This window comes from Pseudorca crassidens, chromosome 1 (assembly GCF_039906515.1).
Source record: "Pseudorca crassidens isolate mPseCra1 chromosome 1, mPseCra1.hap1, whole genome shotgun sequence".
Taxonomy (NCBI): domain Eukaryota; kingdom Metazoa; phylum Chordata; class Mammalia; order Artiodactyla; family Delphinidae; genus Pseudorca; species Pseudorca crassidens.
In genome coordinates this window covers 82,415,743-82,435,020 of record NC_090296.1, presented here as the reverse complement: position 1 = coordinate 82,435,020, position 19,278 = coordinate 82,415,743, and the positions used below count along the sequence as shown (strand labels likewise).

Genomic DNA, 19,278 nt, shown 5'->3' with positions numbered 1-19,278 from the left:
ACAAGTCCTCCACCTTATTAATCAACAGAAACTACACTTTAAATGAAAAGTTAGTTTGGCTTAAATGTGGTATTAGGTTTTCAGGGATTGTTTATTGTCTGCAAATCTGTTTTTTAGTTAATAGGCAGGCAATAGTTGCATAGTTTCTGCTAACTATATAAATCTTTAGACAATCCTTTAATTGGGAAATCTATTTCTAGGATTTTATCCTAAGGTCACATTCAGAAGTACCAACAAAAATTAATGTACAAGACTGTGGAAAATAAAGTAAATGTTCAACAAAACATGAATGGTTAAATAAACTGTAGTATAGTTACACAATATAATGGCAAAATTCAAAGACACTGAAATCAGACTGCGTGGGTTCAAATTTTATGATTTGTACTACTTAAATTCCAACCACCACTATCACTACCATTACCAATACAAACAAAAATCCTATCAAAAACACAATCCAAATGGAGAAGAGACTGATTCTGATGGTACTTTTAAAAAGAAGTATGTATTTGAATATAACATGCAAGAACAAAGGAAAACTTAAGCAGAAGAACCCAAAATCTTAATAGCAATTACCACTAGGTAGGGATAAATGATTCCTGATTTCTTCTTTATAATTTTCTAACTAACCAAATATCCTACATGAAGATTAGTTTAAGAGTCAAGGAAAAATTAAATAGTGACAAAATATTATGCAAAAAGATTATACAGAGTTTTTTTACTCCCTTATTAGATAATTAAACTCAATCTAAAATATATAAAGGTTACAGGAACTTAACTATAAGGTAGGATGGTGAGAGATCACAGTAATATAAAATCCATTTTGCTAGCTAAATAAAGCTCTATCCATTAACTTAGTTTTCAGATATAGAGCCTTATTAAAATGTTACTACCTCTGAAAATGAGTACATGAACAATTCATAGCACCCTTGACTAAAGCAAATGACTTTGAACAATAAATGTAAATCACAATCCTTTTAATCATTTGGCTCAAAAATGACCTTACTTAATTCTAAAAAAGAGTAAGTTAGTCAAGTATTTCTCAGTGGCGAAGAGAAAATATGATACCTTTTCACTTCAGATCAATTAGGTGTCACCTTTCTTCTGCCCCAAAGCATGGAATCTGAGATCTTTTCCTCTTATAATCACAAACCAATCCTGAGGTGAGCTTTATGGGTTTTGTTAGCAATCTAGCCTATCTGAACAATAAGAACTGTTAGGACTAACAACCCTGGTTGGAAAAACACTGTAAAAATAATCTTAAAGCAAATGTAAGCTAACATTAAAAAAAAAAAAAAACACCCCACCTAACCGGCTCATTAAAATACTTAAATAAAGAAACCAAATGAAAAGAACATTCATACCTTACTGCTGCTTGGTTTTTTTTTTTCTTTTAACTCCTTAATTTTGAAGATTTTTCTTCAAAAAACCTTTCCTACCAACTATGTATATGGTCAAAATTGTACTAAACATCAGGGATAAAAGATGAGCAAGATATGATTTTAAATCCAAATAATGATGTTATGAAACCTTTCAAAGACAAGTATGAAATAGAAAGGTAAATACCTTTCTGATGATTTATGATACTGATAAAGATACTGAATTGCTGAAAGCTATCTACCAGCAAATAATCAAATGTTTAGCATAGTTATTGGAACAGAACAGGTGCTCAAATATTTACTGAATGAATTAATAAGTACTCAAAATGGAGAGGATTTCCACTCTGATATTTAAAGTCTTAAAGACATTTATGATCTAACTAACAGTCATTACTTCCTTGGGGTTAAAATAATTAGAGAATGGGTTATTCTTTTAAAGCCATTTTAGTTTTCTTTGCAAATAATCACTAATAAAGTAAACCTGACATAACCACTATCATAAACTACAGTCAACTTGCACTCAAGATAATTTCAAAATGTTTATGTATGTCAAGCCCATAGGTGGTTTACAAAACAATAATGTACTTTGTTCCTAATAAAGTGGTTAACTGAATTAGAATACTGTATAACCTCCAATACATTCCAAAATAAGAATGATGTATGTGAAAACTTTAGCATATCATGAAATAAATGGTACTAAAGTAAACTTAAGAGTTTTCTTTGGCAGTTTAATTCTGTAAGTTGATTCTTTTTTAAAAATGTCACATTTTGCTAGCATCTCAGTATCCCCCAGCCCCTTTTGGTATAATTAAGGTTAATATATTATACATACATAATCGGGCTCAGAATTTTTTAAACTAATAAGAACTGTGTTTTTTTCTACCTGAACATACTTTTAGTTGTAAAGGGGCTATAAAACCAAGATATAATACAATCTTCTATTGAAAAATGGAATTTAACCTAAGCTAGATGTATCATCTAAAAAAGTTGAGAATGGGAGCAAGATAAAATGAACATGACTATAAATGTTAGCTTTCATTCTACTCATCTTCCTTTTCTGCTTATGTATTGGTTAGCTGTTGGTGCATAATCACCAATTACCACAAAACTGCAGCTTCAAAGAACATTTACTATCTCATAGTTTCTTTGAGTAAGAAATTTGGGAGCAACTTAGCTGAATGGTGTTCCTTAAGTACAGTTCCTCTCGTTGTGAGGACCCATGAACTGAACAGACAAATTATCTGCCCCACACACAACCAAAATACAATGGTAGGACAGGCAGAGGATAACTGTTATAAAACTTCTGGTTCAGAATAAGAGAAAATGGAGTCACTGATCCAAAGTAATTCTGTAGTCAAGGTGGGAACACGTTAGAAGTTCCTTGAATATGGGAATAATTCTCCATAGCTCTTGGCTCTGCCCTTTGAGATTTTGGTTCTATTTCTGAGTTATCTTTCCGTTTTATGAAAGGAAGTCCATGTTTACGTGTAAAATGTTTTTCAACCTGCTTCTTGCCGGTAAAATTCTGGGGATCCAAGGGGCCGCTCCTCAGACTGGTAATATTTCTACCAATTAACTCTTTTGAAAACTTTGTGGGTCTCTTGGGAATCTTACTGGGATTCACACTCTGTTAGACAAAAAGCACAGTCACAATTCTGAGACAAACTCTTCTCTACTTTAAATTTCTGCTGAGGACACCCTTAATCTGCTTTAAGCCCTCTTACTTTGATTGAAAGGTTCTCTGAGGCTCACATTACATCCTTCTGAAGTTTTAACAAAGGATTTTATAGTCACACCACTGGCTTCATCTTTAGACAAACCTATTCTGAGAGTGCCCAGGATATGATCTTTGCCTGGAAGCCATTTCCTAATTTTAGCATAGTTTGACATATTGAGAGGATGAGAATTTTCCAAACCACCAAGTCCTGGTTCTTTTTGTTTGCTTAGGAGCCCTTCCTGAGCCTATTTCTCCCATCCACTGCTTTACCATAACCAGAAGTAGTACATTTTCTACTTCACTTATTACTACAGGTGACAGTGTTGCTAAACTTTCTGCTACTATATAACAGTGATTTCCTTTCTTTCAGTTTCCAATATGGTGTTCTTCATTTTCATTTAAGACCTCGTCAGCAGTCTCCTCAAAGGCTTAACTTTAAGCTTCTATCTACTGTCCCCAAGTTCAAATTATATGCCACATTTTGAAGTATTTGTTATGGCAGCACCACATTATTATGGGTAGCAAAATCTCTATTAGTAACCAATTACCCCAAACCTAGAGGCTTAAAATGAAATTTGTTATTTTACAGTTTCTGTAGGTCATGAATTCAGGAACAGCTTAATGAGGTGGTTCCACCTCACAGTCCCTAGGGAAGTTACAGTTAAAACATCAACCATGACTGCAGTCATCTGATGGCTCATTTGGGGGTGAACGACTTGCATCCAAGATGGCTCATTAACATGTTTATTGTCACAAAACTTCAGTTCCTCACCACAAGCACATCTCCATAGAGTTGCTTGAGTGTCCCCATGACATGGCAGTTGGCATCCTCCAGTACAGGGGATCTAAGAGAGCCAAAAGAAGCTGCAATACCTTTTATGGCCTACCTTTGGAAGTCATACTCTTGTCATTTCTACCATATACTCCTTATTAAAAAACAACCCAGTAAGTATAGCGCCCACTCAAGGGGAGGAGAATAAGATTCCACCAAAAGGAATATAATTTAAGAATCTATTTTTAAAACACCACAGTAAGTAAAAACCAAGAACTAAAACTTGATATAAAAATTGCTCTTAGTGAAATTACACTTACATGGAAGCCTATTTTAGAGTCTCTAGTGACAATGCACATTTTCTATTTTATTATGAAAATAAAAACCAAGCAAGTGCTTCAGTGTATAATGAAGCTAAAATATAAATAACTCTTTTAGGTGTGTGTGTGTACGTGTGGGGGAGGCGGGGGGGAGAGAGAGAGAGAGAGAGAGAGAGAGAGAGAGAGAGAGAGAGAGAGAGAGAGAGGGAGTGTGTGTGTGTGTGTGTGTGTGTGTGTGTGTGTGTAACCTGTTGGACTGGGGGCAGTGGAGAGACCTTACTATGAAACAGAGATCCCAAGGAGCTAAAAACAGATTAACTACTTGTTGCTTTGGTTATACAATAATTCTCCTTACTAGCCATTGATGGCAATATGCACAAAGTCTTGCAAACAATTAAGTCCTGTAAAAGTTTTTCCTCTATACAGTGCTATATATAGAAATGAAGTAAAACCAAAGCAGAATGTTAAAAAATTCTTTTTAAAGTTGAATTTTAACCAAATTTACTCTCTTCACAGGGAGCAATTCAGAAAACATTTCCCCATTTCCAGCTCCATATTCTCATTGATACCAGAACAGAACTTTAGGAAACACTTAACTATAAAAAGTATACTTATTTTGCATTTTATTATTTATTTCTTATACCTAATTAACGGAAACTGAGTTTTTAAAATAATAATTAATCATCAAGAAAATAAACAGATTCATATATTAAAACACAAATAAGAACTCTTAAATGTACTATAAGGATAATGGGTTAGGATACATCTATTGAAAACAAATTAGATAGACACAAAAAAGATTAAAAATTGTAAACTTGAAAAAACATTTAAGGTCACAAAATATCATTATGCATTTAAGTGAAAAAAAAAGCTACAGAATAATGATATCATAGTAACACATGTGTACCCATTTATTTGTCCAGAAAAAAACTCAGAGGCTATATTTAAAAATACGTATGGGACTTCCCTGGTGGTCCAGTGGCTAAGACTCTGTGCTCCCAATGCAGGGGGCCTGGATTCGATCCCTGGTCAGAGAACTAGATCCCACATGCTGCAACTAAGACTTTGCATGCCGCAACTAAAGATCCCATGTGCCGCAACTAAAGATCCTGCATGCAGCAACGAAGATCCTACATGTGGCAACAAAGATCTTGCGTGCTGCAGCTAAGACCTGAAGCAACCAAATAAATAAATAAATATTTAAAAAAATATGTATGATGGCTATCATGGATGGTAGCATATCTATGTTTTATTTTTTGAACTTTACTATATTTCTCAAATTTTCAGAAATAAAAACCATTTTTATTTTCTGATTATAAATGTACATAAAACATTTTGCCATGTCCTTTAGGTGATGACTATTTTTACAATAATATGAATAATTGATTATTAATACAAGGTATACATATAAATTTGGGTTCTTTCACTATTCTCCTAAAAGTATTAATACTTTAGGAAATTAAAAGTACTAAAAAGAAAGCCATATAGCTCAGAATCCCACAATCTAAAAGTAACAAATTTAACATTTTAGCTGAGTAACAATGGGTGACAACACCATATAATTATCTGTTTTTACTACTCAATACACTGCAAGTAAATTAATAATAAAATTTTTAGTGGTCGCATGACAAAGATACCTTAATTAATTCAACCATTTCCATTCCATTTAGATAGCTTATTTTTTATTATCAATATTTCATACACACACCCCCAAAAATCTGTGTATACAAATTTTTTGTGTATCTCTATTTCCTTAAATTGATTCACTGGATCAATAGGTATGAATATTTCTTTTTTTTTTTTAAAGATTTTTTTTTTTTAATGTGGACCAATTTTAAAGCCTTTATTGAATTTGTTACCATACTGCTTCTGCTTTATGTTTTGGCTTTTTGGCCACAAGGTATGTGGGATCTTAGCTCCCCGACCAGGGATCGAACCTGAAACATTGGAAGGGGAAGTCTTAACCATTGGACCACCAGGGAAGTCCTGTTTCTCTTTTTAAGGCTTTTAAATACATTATTACCAAACTGCTTTCTAAAAAGAATCTACCAATCTATATTTTCTAGCAGAGCATCAATCTGTCAACCTCATGGAAAGACACAGTCTGGGGTAATATTAATTTTTAAATCTTTGATAATTTCATAACTAATAAATGTTAATTTATACTACCTGCTGATTACTAGTGATATAAAACAGAAGGGTGTCCATATGCTTATTCATAATTTGAAATTACTTTTCTATGAATTTTTAATACAAGTACCTTGCCTATGCGGTGGGGTATCTGTGATGGTTAATTTTATGTCAACTTGGCTAGGCGATGGTGGCAAGTGGTTTGGTCAAACACCAGTCTAACTATTGTGAAGGTAATTTTCATATGTGACTAACATCTAAATCAGAGACTCAGAGTAAAGGAGATTATCCTCCATAAAGTGGGTAGACTCATTCTGGAAAGACTTAAAGAAAAGACTGACGTCCCCCAAGGAGGAAGGAAGTCTGCCTTGAGACTGCCTTCTGACTCAAGAGCAAAACATCAACTCCTGCCAGAACTTCTGGGATGCCTGCCTACCTGCTTACTCTGTGAATTTCGGACTGGCCAGTTCCCACAGTCACATGAGCCAATTCCTTAAACAAACAAACCGAACAAAACCAAGTCCTCTTTACACATATTAATAAATACATACATATATATGTGTGTGTATATATATATATATATACATACACACATTCTATTGGTTCTGTTTCCCTGCATTTCCTGACATATACAGTGACCAGAAATTTCTTAAGAATTTATATGAATTGTTTATTTATTACGGCTAGTGATTTCCTCCACAACCTTTATGTCTAGAAATTCCTTTTAATCCAAACTACTTACTTGTAAGTTGTCTTCTGCTCCTTCAGTTTCATTTTTAAATGCTGGGCATCCTAAGAAAATGGGTAAAAGTTAATTAAGCATAGAATTTTTGTTTTAGATTTTAGTATTGCTGACTCATTGATAATACCACTATGATACTGTAGAAGACTAATCAGAGATCATTCTGGACTGCCTGGCAACCAGTCAGATGTTGGTCACTCATACTTGCCCCTCTGTTAGACAGAGAATAAAGCAACTGTTTTCCTCTTCTACAGGTAAATTTCCAGTTACTTACTTAAAGAGGTGTTTTCTGTGAAAGTACGCTATCTCTGGCAAGCCCTGTCTCTGATTTCTCTCAAATACTGAAACTGCCAGGAAAAGTATATGCACCACACTCTTCTGGTGTTTAGGTAATACCCACGTGATTTATTCAATTTTTCTAAGTACTCTGACCCAGGAAACAGTATTTAGTACCCCCAACTAGGATTTTAGTAGCTTTAGTAAGGCAAAAAAATGAGCCTTAATCCACTGTTGATAGTCAATAGCCAATTGTTGCTATTGACTTTTGTGTACCAATGCCTCTATATAAGTTTTCATGGCGTTCAAGAGTGCCTTTAGTTCCAATAAATTAATAAGGAAGGATTTACCTTAGCAAAGTATTCTGACTTTATGCTACCCTTGAGACATAGCTATCATGGAGATGAAGAGAAAGCTGCCCTATGGAAAGGGTGCATAGTTTATTCTTACTGTCATGGGAGGCTAAGTAAGAAAATGGGATTGCTGAAAACCTATACAGTGGCTGATAATAATGCTAACCAGTATGTTTTCAAAAATGTTCAAAAACAATGAGACAGGCTGAGTACTGTAGCCTATTCTACCTGGCTAGGTGTTTGTAAGCTTCTCATTAATTTTCTTTTAAAAGGTTAAACCCAATCTATCTGATTCTAGTGAAAGAAGTATGTTCCTATGGGGGTATGAATGTGGGCATAAAAGTATTCAAAACTAAATATTCCAGCAACCATGGATAATGATTTTCTTTTTAAACCACTGGTGCTTCAACACTAACAAAATATTAGAATTAACTGGGAAACTTTAAAAAAATTATACTGATGCCAGAACACAGCCTCAAACCAATAATGTCAGAATCTCTGAGGGGTGAGGCATTGGGCATCATAAATTTTTTTATTTTTAAGTTTCTTGCAGTGGTTTGAGAACGACAACTACTACTCGAGAATCTGAAGATCCATATTCACCTTGCCCCTCCCTAAATTCATGATATATAATCATCTGACAATTCCTCACCACATGTGAAATGAACAGGAACTTAAAAAAAAAAAAGGAATGCCTCAGCACCACTCCCCAGGCAGTTTGATTCAAGTGAGCTGGAGTGGGGACCAATTATGCTATTTTTCAAAAGGCTCCCAGGTGATTCAAATGTGCAGGGAACAATGAGAACACTGATATAGGAAGAATTTATGGGTTCTTGTACTAAAAATGAGTGCTATCATTTCATGGAATTTTTTTCTGAATCAGAAATCAAAGATTGTTTGTTTACCAAATTCTAGTCTTTTAAAGTAGCTAAATACATTATTTAACTTCAGTTTCACACACTTAGCAATACATATTTGTACTAAGCATTTCCACGTTCTTGCCTATGGTTTGTCTCGTAATTAGTTTATTTCTTCTGATTTTCCTACTAAAATGCCATCTTCAAAATATATGAGTCACAATGTTGTCAACACATTTTCATTCAGTTATGTTGTATAAGAAGGTTATTTCTGCTAATATAGATAATGTTTCTTCTTAATTAGAAAAGCAAATCAAATCTTAGTTATGACTTCTTTGGGGTAAAGAAATGGGTTTTAACGTGATTTCTTTTTGTTTAATTAAGCACAGGGCAGTCTTACATGTAAATATTCTTTCTCCCTTTAAAATCTGCAAGCTTTAGAGTTAATGATCTTAACAGATTGGTAAGATATACAAAGGGATAGATTGCGTTGAGGTCTCTGCCAATCCTTATTAATGAAATCAGATAAAGCAGTAAAGAAGGTTTTGCCATAGAATAACTGGAGTTGACATATATTTGATTATTACAAATTTTCTCTTTATAATTACCAAAACAAGGATATGAGTAACATACTCACGAAGAATTTTCAAAGTTCTACCTGACTGCTGCCCTCTTCTTTGAGCTCTTATTTTTAAAACTTTTAAATTATCTGAAGTGTGCTCTCGATGGGCTCTTCAAGGTAATACACGTAACTGGTATATACTGTGATGTGACAAACATAAAACAGATTAAGGAGCCCATTATTTTATCTTCACCTACAGTCAGCTTTCAAAGCCTAATCTCATATCACAAAAGCTGACTTGCTTGAAGTCACTTCTACTATATATAACTGATAAACAAATTAAGAAAACAGTCAAAATAACCTACCTTGAGAAATATCCTCTATAGCTCTTCGAATGCCTCTATCAAAAGCCCTAGCATCAGCAGGACTTTGAAAGGTAAGACCAAATTTCTTGTCATCAATCTTCCAGTGGTGAAATGTTGGAGTGACCTTATTGTAAATGAGGTCTTTTTTAAGCATACATTCCAAAACCACCTGCCAAAAGTTAAATGCCAAAATTACTATACATGTATCAAATGCATCTAATGTAGCTCTTAAATACAAAGGTAGGTGAGAAAAGAGCTGTTATATTTTAATAAAAGCACTCCCAACCCATTAATACAGAGGTCTTGCTACTTAATCTACTCACAAAGTCACTCAATACAGAAATTAAGATGGGATTAAAGAAGATTCTGGGAAGATGGCAGGAGGCAAGAAGCACCAGGAATCTGTCTCCCTACCTAGACAAAACTGACTGGCAGAATCTGTCTGCTGTGACTATGTTAGAACTCTATAGAGTTTGTTGAAAGCTTTTAACTTCCAGGGAAGACATGGACAGTAAATTGCAGTTAATTTTGTCTATTTCAGGTAGTAGCACAGTAGCAGCACCTCCTTCATCCCAACTCCCAGCCATAGGGCAGGGAGCCCTGCACATGCAAATTACAGAAGCCATGGTAGGTAAAAAGGACCTTATCCTCCAAGTATCAGGGATCGGTGCTCTCATCACTAATTGCTGCTTCTGATCACAGAGGTGCAGACAAGGAGGAGGGTAGCCATTTGCCACTGTTGTATCTTCCCTCATTGTTGCAAGTTCCTCTGCATCAGAATGAAGTGACTTCCAAGGTATTTAAAAAGCCAGCTCCCTTTTTTATCTGTCATTTACCACTTTTTCCCATGATGGGAGCCAGACACTGAAGACTAGGACATTCAAAAATAACTACATATACAGGAAGAATTAGAAAGTGACTATGCATATCCAGGGAAAGGCTCAGAAAAGACATGAAAAAACCTTAAATTTACACCTCAGGCTGATCCTTGGCACAGAGACAACCTACAACAATCAAAAAAACAAAAACAAAAAACAATAACAAAAATTAGGAAACTCCAAGGGAGGGAATAATCTGATTTCCATATTACCATATTCCAAGTTACCATATTATGATTTAAATGTCCAGTGTTCAACAGAAAAATCCCAAAGCATTCAAAGATTCTCCATATCTTATTTAGTTCTTTGAGCATCTTTACAACAGTTTTTTTTTAATAAGTCTTTGTCTAATGATCTGCTGTTGGGTCTTTTCTGGGACATTTTCTGTTGATTTCTTTTTGTTTCTCTCAGTAGGTCATATAGCAAAGTATGACATAAAACAATGTATGAACAAAATGGAAATAACAATAAAGAGGTAGAAAATCTAAAAAGAAACTAAAAAATTCTGAAGCTGAAAAGTAAATAACTAAAATGAAAACTCCAATTAGAGGGATTCAAAAGCAGATTTGAGTAGGCACAAAAAATAAACAGTGAACTGGAAGATAGGACAACAGAAATTAGAGTCTGAGGAGCAGAAAGGAAAAAGACTGAAGAAACACAAACAGAGTCTAAGAGACCTACGGGCAGCATCAAGAGGACCAACATACACATCGTGGGAACTAAAAGAACAAGAAAGGGGCAGAGAGAATATGTGAAGAAAGAATGGTTGAAAACTCCCCAAATTTTATGAAAGTCATGAACATAAACATCCAAGAAGCTCAACACACTTTGAATAAGATGAACTCAACAGGCCACACAGAGACACAGAGATTCTTCAAATTAGCAAGAGAGAAGTGAATTATCACATATAAGGAATCCTCAATAAGAACATCAGCAGATTTCTCTTCTGAAACTTTGGAGGCTAGAAGATAGTGGGTGGACATATTCAAAGTGCTGAAATAAAAAGCTGTCAACCAAGAATTCTATATTTGGCAAAAATATCCTTCAAAAGTACGAAGAAATTAAGCCATTTCCAGATAAACAAAAGCTAAGGGAGTTTGTTTCCACTAGATCTGCCCTGCAAAAAATGCAAAAGGGAGACCTACATGGTGAAATAAAATGACATAAGAAAGTAAATTTAAGCCATATAAAGAAATAAAGGTAAATACAAGGGCAATTATAAAAGCAATATTTTTAACATTGGTTTGAAACTCCACTTTATGTTTTCTATAAAATTTAAGAGAGACTATTACATTTAAAGAAAACAATGAATTATTAGTGTAAAAGCTAAGTATTGCTGTAACTGTGGTGTACAACTCCAAATATTGTTTTCTACAAAATTTGAGAGACTAATACATTTAAAAGAAGTATTAATTTATGTTTCTGGGCAAACAGTGTATAAAGATGTAATTTATCAACAAATGAAAGGGGTGAGGTCAAAGCTGTAAAGAAACAGTTTTTGTATGTTACTGAAGTTAAGCTAGTTTAAATCCCAATTAGAGTGTTATAACTTTAGGATGTTAAGTGCAACCTCCATGGTAACCACAAAGAAAATAGCTATAGAATATAAATAAAAGGAAATGAGAAAGGAATTTAAACATTTTGTTACGATCAACTAAACACAAAGGAAGATACGAATGCAGGAAATGAGGGAGAAAAGGCTACTAGGGACATACAAAGACAGCAAAATCACAGAAGTCCCTCCTTATCAGCAATTACTTTAAACGTAAATGGATTTAACTGTCCAACCAAATGACAGAGATTGGCAGAGCAAATAAAAGCACGACCAAAGACACAAACAGGTTGAAAGTGAAAAGATGGAAAAAAACATTCCATGCAAAGAGCAACCAAAAGGGATCAGGGGTGGCTATACTAATATCAGACAAAATAGACTTTAAATAAAAAAGGACATTATAATAAAAATATTATATATTAATAAATGGTTCAATAGGGCAAAAAGATACAACAATAAACATTTAGGTACTTAGTAACAGACTATCAAAATATATAAAGCAAAAATTGACACAACTGAAGGGAGAAACACAGTTCTACAGTAATAGTTGGAGATGTCAATACCTCACTCACATAATCAACAGAAGAACCAGACAGAATATAAAGATATAGAGAATTTAACATAGTAAACCAACTAGACCAAACAGACATATACAAAACACTCTACTCAGCAACAGAACACACATTTTTCTGAAGTGCACATGGCGTATTTTTCAGGACAGAACATATGTTAGGCCACAAATTAATCTCAATATAATAAAAAATATGGATATCATACAAAGTATCTTTGGCCACAATAAGATGAAATTAAAAATCAATAACAAAAGGACAACTGGAAAATTTAAAAAAATTTGGGAATTAACCAACTGATCAAAGAAGAAATCACAAGGGAAATTACAAAATACTTAGAGAGCGAAAACACAACATATCAAAACTTATAGCACACAGTGAAAGCAGTACTAAGGGGAAAATTTAGAAACACCTGCATTAAAAAAAAAAGAAAGAAAAATCTTAAATCAACAACATAACTTTACAATTTAAGGAACTAGAAAAGAAGAACAAACTAAACTCAAACCTAGCAGAAGAAAGGAAATAATAATGAGGGCAGAAACAAATTAGAGAACAGAAAAATAATAGAGAAAATCAATGAATCCAACAGTTGGTTCTTCAAAAAGATTTTAATAAGTCCTTTAGCTAGAAGGACTAAGAAGAAAAAGAGAGAAGATGCAAATTGACACAAATTATAAAAATCAGAAATGAAAGTGGAGACATTACCATCAATTCTACAGAAATAAAAAGCATTATAAGAGAGTACTATGAACAATTGTACACCAACAAGTCAGATAACCTATATTTAACAGACAAATTACTAGAAACATAAAACAGACCAAGACTAAATCAGAAATAAATAGAAAATTTGAATAGATATATAGCTAGTAAGTAGACTGGATCAGTAAGTAATAGATATTGAATAGATATATAGCTAGTAAGTAATTAAATGTCTCTCAATAAAGAAAAACCCTGGACCTGATGGCTTCACTGGTGAATTATATCAAACATTTAAAGAACTAATACCAATACTTCAAACTTTCCCAAAAGATTGAAGGAGTAAACACTTCCTAACTCATTCTATGAGGACAGCATTGTGCTGATACCAAAGCCAAAGACATTACAAGAAAACTATGTATCAATATCCTTTATGAATATTGATGCAAAAAATCCTCAACAAATGAATGCAAGGATGGTTAAACACATGAAAACTGATCAATGTAATATCCTACTTGAACAGAATAAAGGGGAAAAATATCCACATGATCATCGCAATTGATGCAGAAAAAGCATTTAACAAAATTCAACATCTTTTCATGATAAAAATACCTAACAAGAACTAGAAGGAAACTACCTCAACATATTTGACAACAGTGCCAAGACCATTCAGTGGAAGAAAGGAAAGTCTTTTCAACAAATGGTACTGGGAAACTGGATGTGCACAGGCAAAAGAATGAAGTTGGACCCTTATCTAACACCACAGGCAATAATTAACTCAAAATGTATCAAGGACCCTAAGAAGACCTAAAATGATAAAACTCCTAGAAGAAAACATAGGACAAAAAATGTCATATGTCAATGTCAATGTCATTTCATGACATTGGATTTGGCAATGTTTTATTGGATATGACACCAAAGGCACAGGTAACAAAAGAAAAAATACTAATCACTTCTTCCCAACTCCACATACAGTGACGTTATATTGACTGAAAACTGCCATGGTGGGAATATGTTAAGCTATAAAGCATTTCCTCTCTCCAATCCCCCCGCCCTCCCCCACCAAAAGCTGATTGTTAAATTTTACCAGCCTGTCACTGAATATCAGTGATAGTTAAGTCTTGTTATTCTGAAATAAGTAACAAAGAAGGTAACAAAATAATGTCCTGCTTGCTTATAGGCAAAGTGTGCTAGCACCTGGCATTTAACAAAGATTTAACTATCTGTTGCAACAACCATTTTGCAATAATAACAATAAAATTCATAATTATATTAGGTTTTGGAATTCAAGAAGTTAAAATTGGCATTATGGATTACTGCAACATATTTACTGTATTCATAAACAGTGGGAAAGAGATATGTATTTTAGAAAACTGCTAAATTGCAATTGTTAAAAAAGAGAAGGACATAAAAAAATGGAGTTTGGTCCTACAGTCATTGTTACATGAAAATGTCACTAAATTAATCTTTAATACATGAAAATATTGCTGAATTAGCTCCTCTCTGAAACTTCCCAAAGTTGTTTTCCAACTATTATCTGTTAGATAAATAAAATTTCAACGTGATCTATACTCATCTATACCACTTATTTACAAATGGCCATCTATTTTTTTATAGACGTTCCAAAAACACATAGAAAAATAAATTTTTAAAATGAGCTTTAAAATACACTGAGGAAATGGTAAGGATAATGAACTAGTTCTTTTTTTTTTTGCGGTACGCGGGCCTCTCACTGTTGTGGCCTTTCCCGTTGCGGAGCACAGGCTCCGGACGCGCAGGCTCAGCGGCCATGGCTCACGGGCCCAGCTGCTCCGCGGCATGTGGGATCTTCCCGGACCGGGGCACGAACCCCTGTCCCCTGCATCGGCAGGCGGACTCTCAACCACTGCGCCACCAGGGAAGCCCTGAACTAGTTCTTTGACTCATACAAGTACCTATGCAAGAATGTGTTCCACCTAAAAGTCATACAAATACTGAGGTTGCACATCATACACATCATGTTGGTACAAAAACAAAATGTCACCTAATTATGAAGTAGATGTCAATTTATGTCATTAACTTTTATCTACAAAGTAACATTAGGAAATAAAATATATCTTACTGTTCATAGTATGTATTTAACGTACCTTTAAAAATAATTATCATTTAGGAAAAGGCTACTATGGCAGTACCTATTCTGAATTTAGGAATAGGTAATGAGAAAGAAAAGTGCAGGTAATCTACTGACATAACCACTCACCATCTTTGCAGATAATTTAAAAACTATGCTTCCTAGAGCATTCTGCATCACTCAGCATTTACATAATTATCAAAGCCTCCATATCTAGGGCATAACAATTTCTCATCTAAGTCACACAATATATTAAAAAGTTATTCTGCTTCTGACTTTAAGTAGCATTTAAAAAATAAATGCATTCTCATCACACTAAAGACAACATAAATCACACCTTTATTAAGTAATAGGGATAACAACTGTCCATCTCAAATTTTTAAAAAAGATCAATGAGATTAAAAACGTGTTAAAAAAAAAGTAGTTAAAAGAATGTCTCATAAGGCTTCTACCTACCATGTGATCAATACTAAATCTGCATTCCAGAAAAAACAAAAATAATTTTAAGAGCTAGAAGGATTCTTAAAAGTTAGTGAATTATGCTGCCTCCCATTTCCACTGCCTCTTCTCAACTATATCAGAACAATGTGCTCTGACTTTAGTTCACTGCAGTTTTCACTGTATTAATTCTGTATCTTAAGATCACAGTAATATTAACAGTAACAGGCATACAGGAAGCAGATTCAAAGTTTACCATATCTATGATTGGAATAACTAGCAAACAAAATGTAGAAAATGGCAATTACATTTTTGCCAAGAGATTACGATCAACCAATCCAGCACTGCCAGGTGAATTATTTATGCTGTTGGAAAAATAAGGTACCCTGATAAATTACTTCTGGCCAGTAGGGAGTTATATCTATTAATTACCAATAAAGTAAAGTAACAGGTGTTCTACAGGCCTGAAGTGGTTACATCTCTCCCAGAATACAAGACCTGCACTCACTCTTAGAACTTTTTTACAAGAGAAGATCTAGTACAAAATGAAATGAATAATTTTAATTTCTGTTAAGACTACCCTAAAAGCAACTGCCAGAAGCCATTAAAAGTATAACCGTAAAAATAGTCTGTAAACAGCTGTCAAACTTGAAACACATCTCTAGCTAATTCTAATTATTAATTGACTATACTTTCTGGGGTTAAGGAGTGATGTGAATTTCATCAGACCTCCATAGTAACCATGAAGGACATGTATAAATTAGAGAAAGATAAATTTGAAAGTAGACTAGTGGCGCTGTCCTTATTTCTACCCTAAAGAAGACAGGTTATATATTAAATTAATAAGCAGAAAAGATATTGAGTGTAAATAACAACTGTAAAGTAAATATTAAGTGTAAGAGTGACTCAACAAGAATAACTACAAAAGAATATGCTGCCAAAATAACTTGACATCAATAACCCCTAATGGATCCACTAAGCACGTGGCTAGTTAACGAAGAAGAAATTAAAGAGTCATGTTTTATAATCAGTACTAGAATACTTTGAACTTTTGGATCATCTACAAGTATACTGGGATTAGAAAAGAATCACTATTTATTATAAACTATAAAAAAGAATAATGGAAAAAAATTTAACTAGAAAAAGCAAAAACAAATTCAAAAGCACTTAAATGTTTTTATACTGACACCTCTAAAAGAAAAAATTTCAGACTTTTACATACCAATATACCTGACTAGGTTTGAGTAGAATATAGTCACTGCAAACAGACTGACTGGAACCACCTTTAGGAAGGGGACTATACCGAAGGGAGAATATTAAGGAGTATTTGGCAGAACAGCTTTGCATTTTAATATTATAGACTCTAAATAGGTCTAAGTTGCTTAAGACATACAAGTCTTTTCTAGTTAAATACTTTTGGAACCATGATTAATAAGATCTTGAAGTCTTTTGAGATAGTGGTAACAAAAAGAACAAATATTCTTTGTCTTTCTTCTAAAAAGGTTAAATAGATATTATGAAAGAACAAACAGATGCACAAGTGAACTCTGAATTTAAGGAAAGCGAAACTACTATTAGCATAAATATATTAAAATCTATATAGACGAAGGGAGTCAGGGAACAGAAGTGGTTTCCTTACAGTACCAAGCTAAGAGTTAAAAGAGAAAGGAAAAGAAGAAAGGTGGTTAATGAGAATGGATATTCTTCACATGAGTAAAAAATTTCCAAAATAAAGTAATTAAGATATGAATAACAGAAGGAACAGGAACAGTACACATACACTTCCCAAGAAGAAAAATGTTATTAAAGCGTAAGAGGAATTTTGGTATAGAAATTAATTAAGCTTGTGGGTTCTACAGCTTAGAATAGCTGGGTCCCATCTACTCTCCACCACTCATTACCCATCTGACTTGAGAATTAAATAAGGCAATACATACAGAGAACTCAAATAGTGTCTGACAACAGAGTAGATCTTCAATACATACTAGTAGCAGTGGTGATTTTGGTCACAAGGTGATGCCACTAGCCCATAATAGTACAGTTGCTATGAAAGCCTGAGAGGTCAGTATTTACTTTTTTGAGTATGGGAGGGGGAGGAGTTTGAATGATAAATAAAGGTACTCAGGACCTCAAAGAGCTTATGAATAGATTCCGTGAAGCTTAAGTTATTTGATTCTAAAGACAGTGAAAACATAATCTCCAATGATTTTCCTTCTTCTGAAAGAAATTCTAGGATATATTACAAAGAAAAAAAGTGGGGGAGGGGACACCACAGTTACTAAATAACTAAAACTTCTGAAGATATATTCCAAGTTATTTTGGGAAATATAGAGCAAATTACTGGACTGTTTGCCAGAAGAATTTAAAATAGACCAAGCCAAAAATGGGTATAAGTACATTTCTGTTTCACTAATAACAACTAATAATTTGGGAGAGCAAAGTTAAAAATGTACTTTCAAACTACTATATAACTTTATTATAGATGGTACCTTACAAGTAGATAATTACATGTTTACAAAAAGTATTATCTAAGATGTAGTAATAGGTGGTAACTAGACAAATTACTTTAGTAACTTTCTGAAATACCTTTGAATCGAGGAAAAAACATTTCATTTATGAAATAAAAACTCCATATTCAAGTTAAATTACTTGATAACCAAAATCAATAATTGGTATCTCAAATAGTTGCCTTGTATTATGAACTTTAGTTTTCTGGATGACATAAAAACTAGTATCCTTTATAAAGGACACCAGTGCATTCTATGAAATATGAAACTATATTGTTATCAAATAACACATTTTTACTAATTATCTAGTAATAAAAATTTGTGTTCAAAGCTGGATTCTGAGATGAATAAGATTTTAGAAAAAATTTTAAAAGTAACAGAAGGAACAGTGGTAGTGTTTCTTCTCAAATAATAACAGTTCAGCTACCACAAAAGGAAGGGAGGGAGCCAATAGTTTAAAAATATGTCTATGTCATGAAAGAAAGACTGAGGAACTGCTCCAGATTAAAGGAGCATAAAGACACATGACAGCTAAATGCTACATGATCTTGTACTGAGAGAACAAAAATGTTGTAAGAACATTATTAGAACAGTTGGTGAAACTGGAATATGGACTAAAGTACTACATTTATGTTAAATTTCCTAAACAGGATAATTATACCGTGACTACATAATCAAAACTGAAGGCAGAGCAAAGATTTAGAAAGTAATCAAGAGTACAGTGTGGGACTTCCCTGGTGGTCCAGTGGGTAAGACTCTGTGCTCCCAATGCAGGGGGCCCGGGTTCGATCCCTGGTTGGGGAACTAGATCCCACATGCATGCTGCAACTAAGAGTTCACATTCCGCAACTAAGAAGACTACATGCTGCAAGTAAGAGTCCACATGCCACAAGGAAGGTCCCACGTACCGCAACTAAGACCTGGCGCAGACAAAATAAATAAATAATAAAATAAATATTAAAAAACGAAGAATACAATACAATGTAAGGTTTTATGACCTCAAATTTGAAAATCTAAGTGAAATAGCAATTTCCTAGAAAAATTATAACTTACCAAAA

At 33.7% G+C, this 19,278-nt stretch overlaps 1 protein-coding gene across 1 annotated transcript in view; it reads right to left on the bottom strand.

Annotated features, from left to right (window-relative positions):
• The window catches only part of SPRED1 (sprouty related EVH1 domain containing 1), a 118,639-nt gene that overhangs the window by 37,446 nt on the left and 61,915 nt on the right, over positions 1-19,278 (bottom strand). Inside the window, exons 3-4 of the mRNA XM_067742453.1 lie at positions 9,471-9,639; positions 7,058-7,107 (exon numbers count right to left, since the gene is read on the bottom strand). Coding sequence (XP_067598554.1) covers positions 7,058-7,107; positions 9,471-9,639 — 219 coding nt within the window. The remainder of the gene's footprint in view (positions 1-7,057; positions 7,108-9,470; positions 9,640-19,278) is intronic.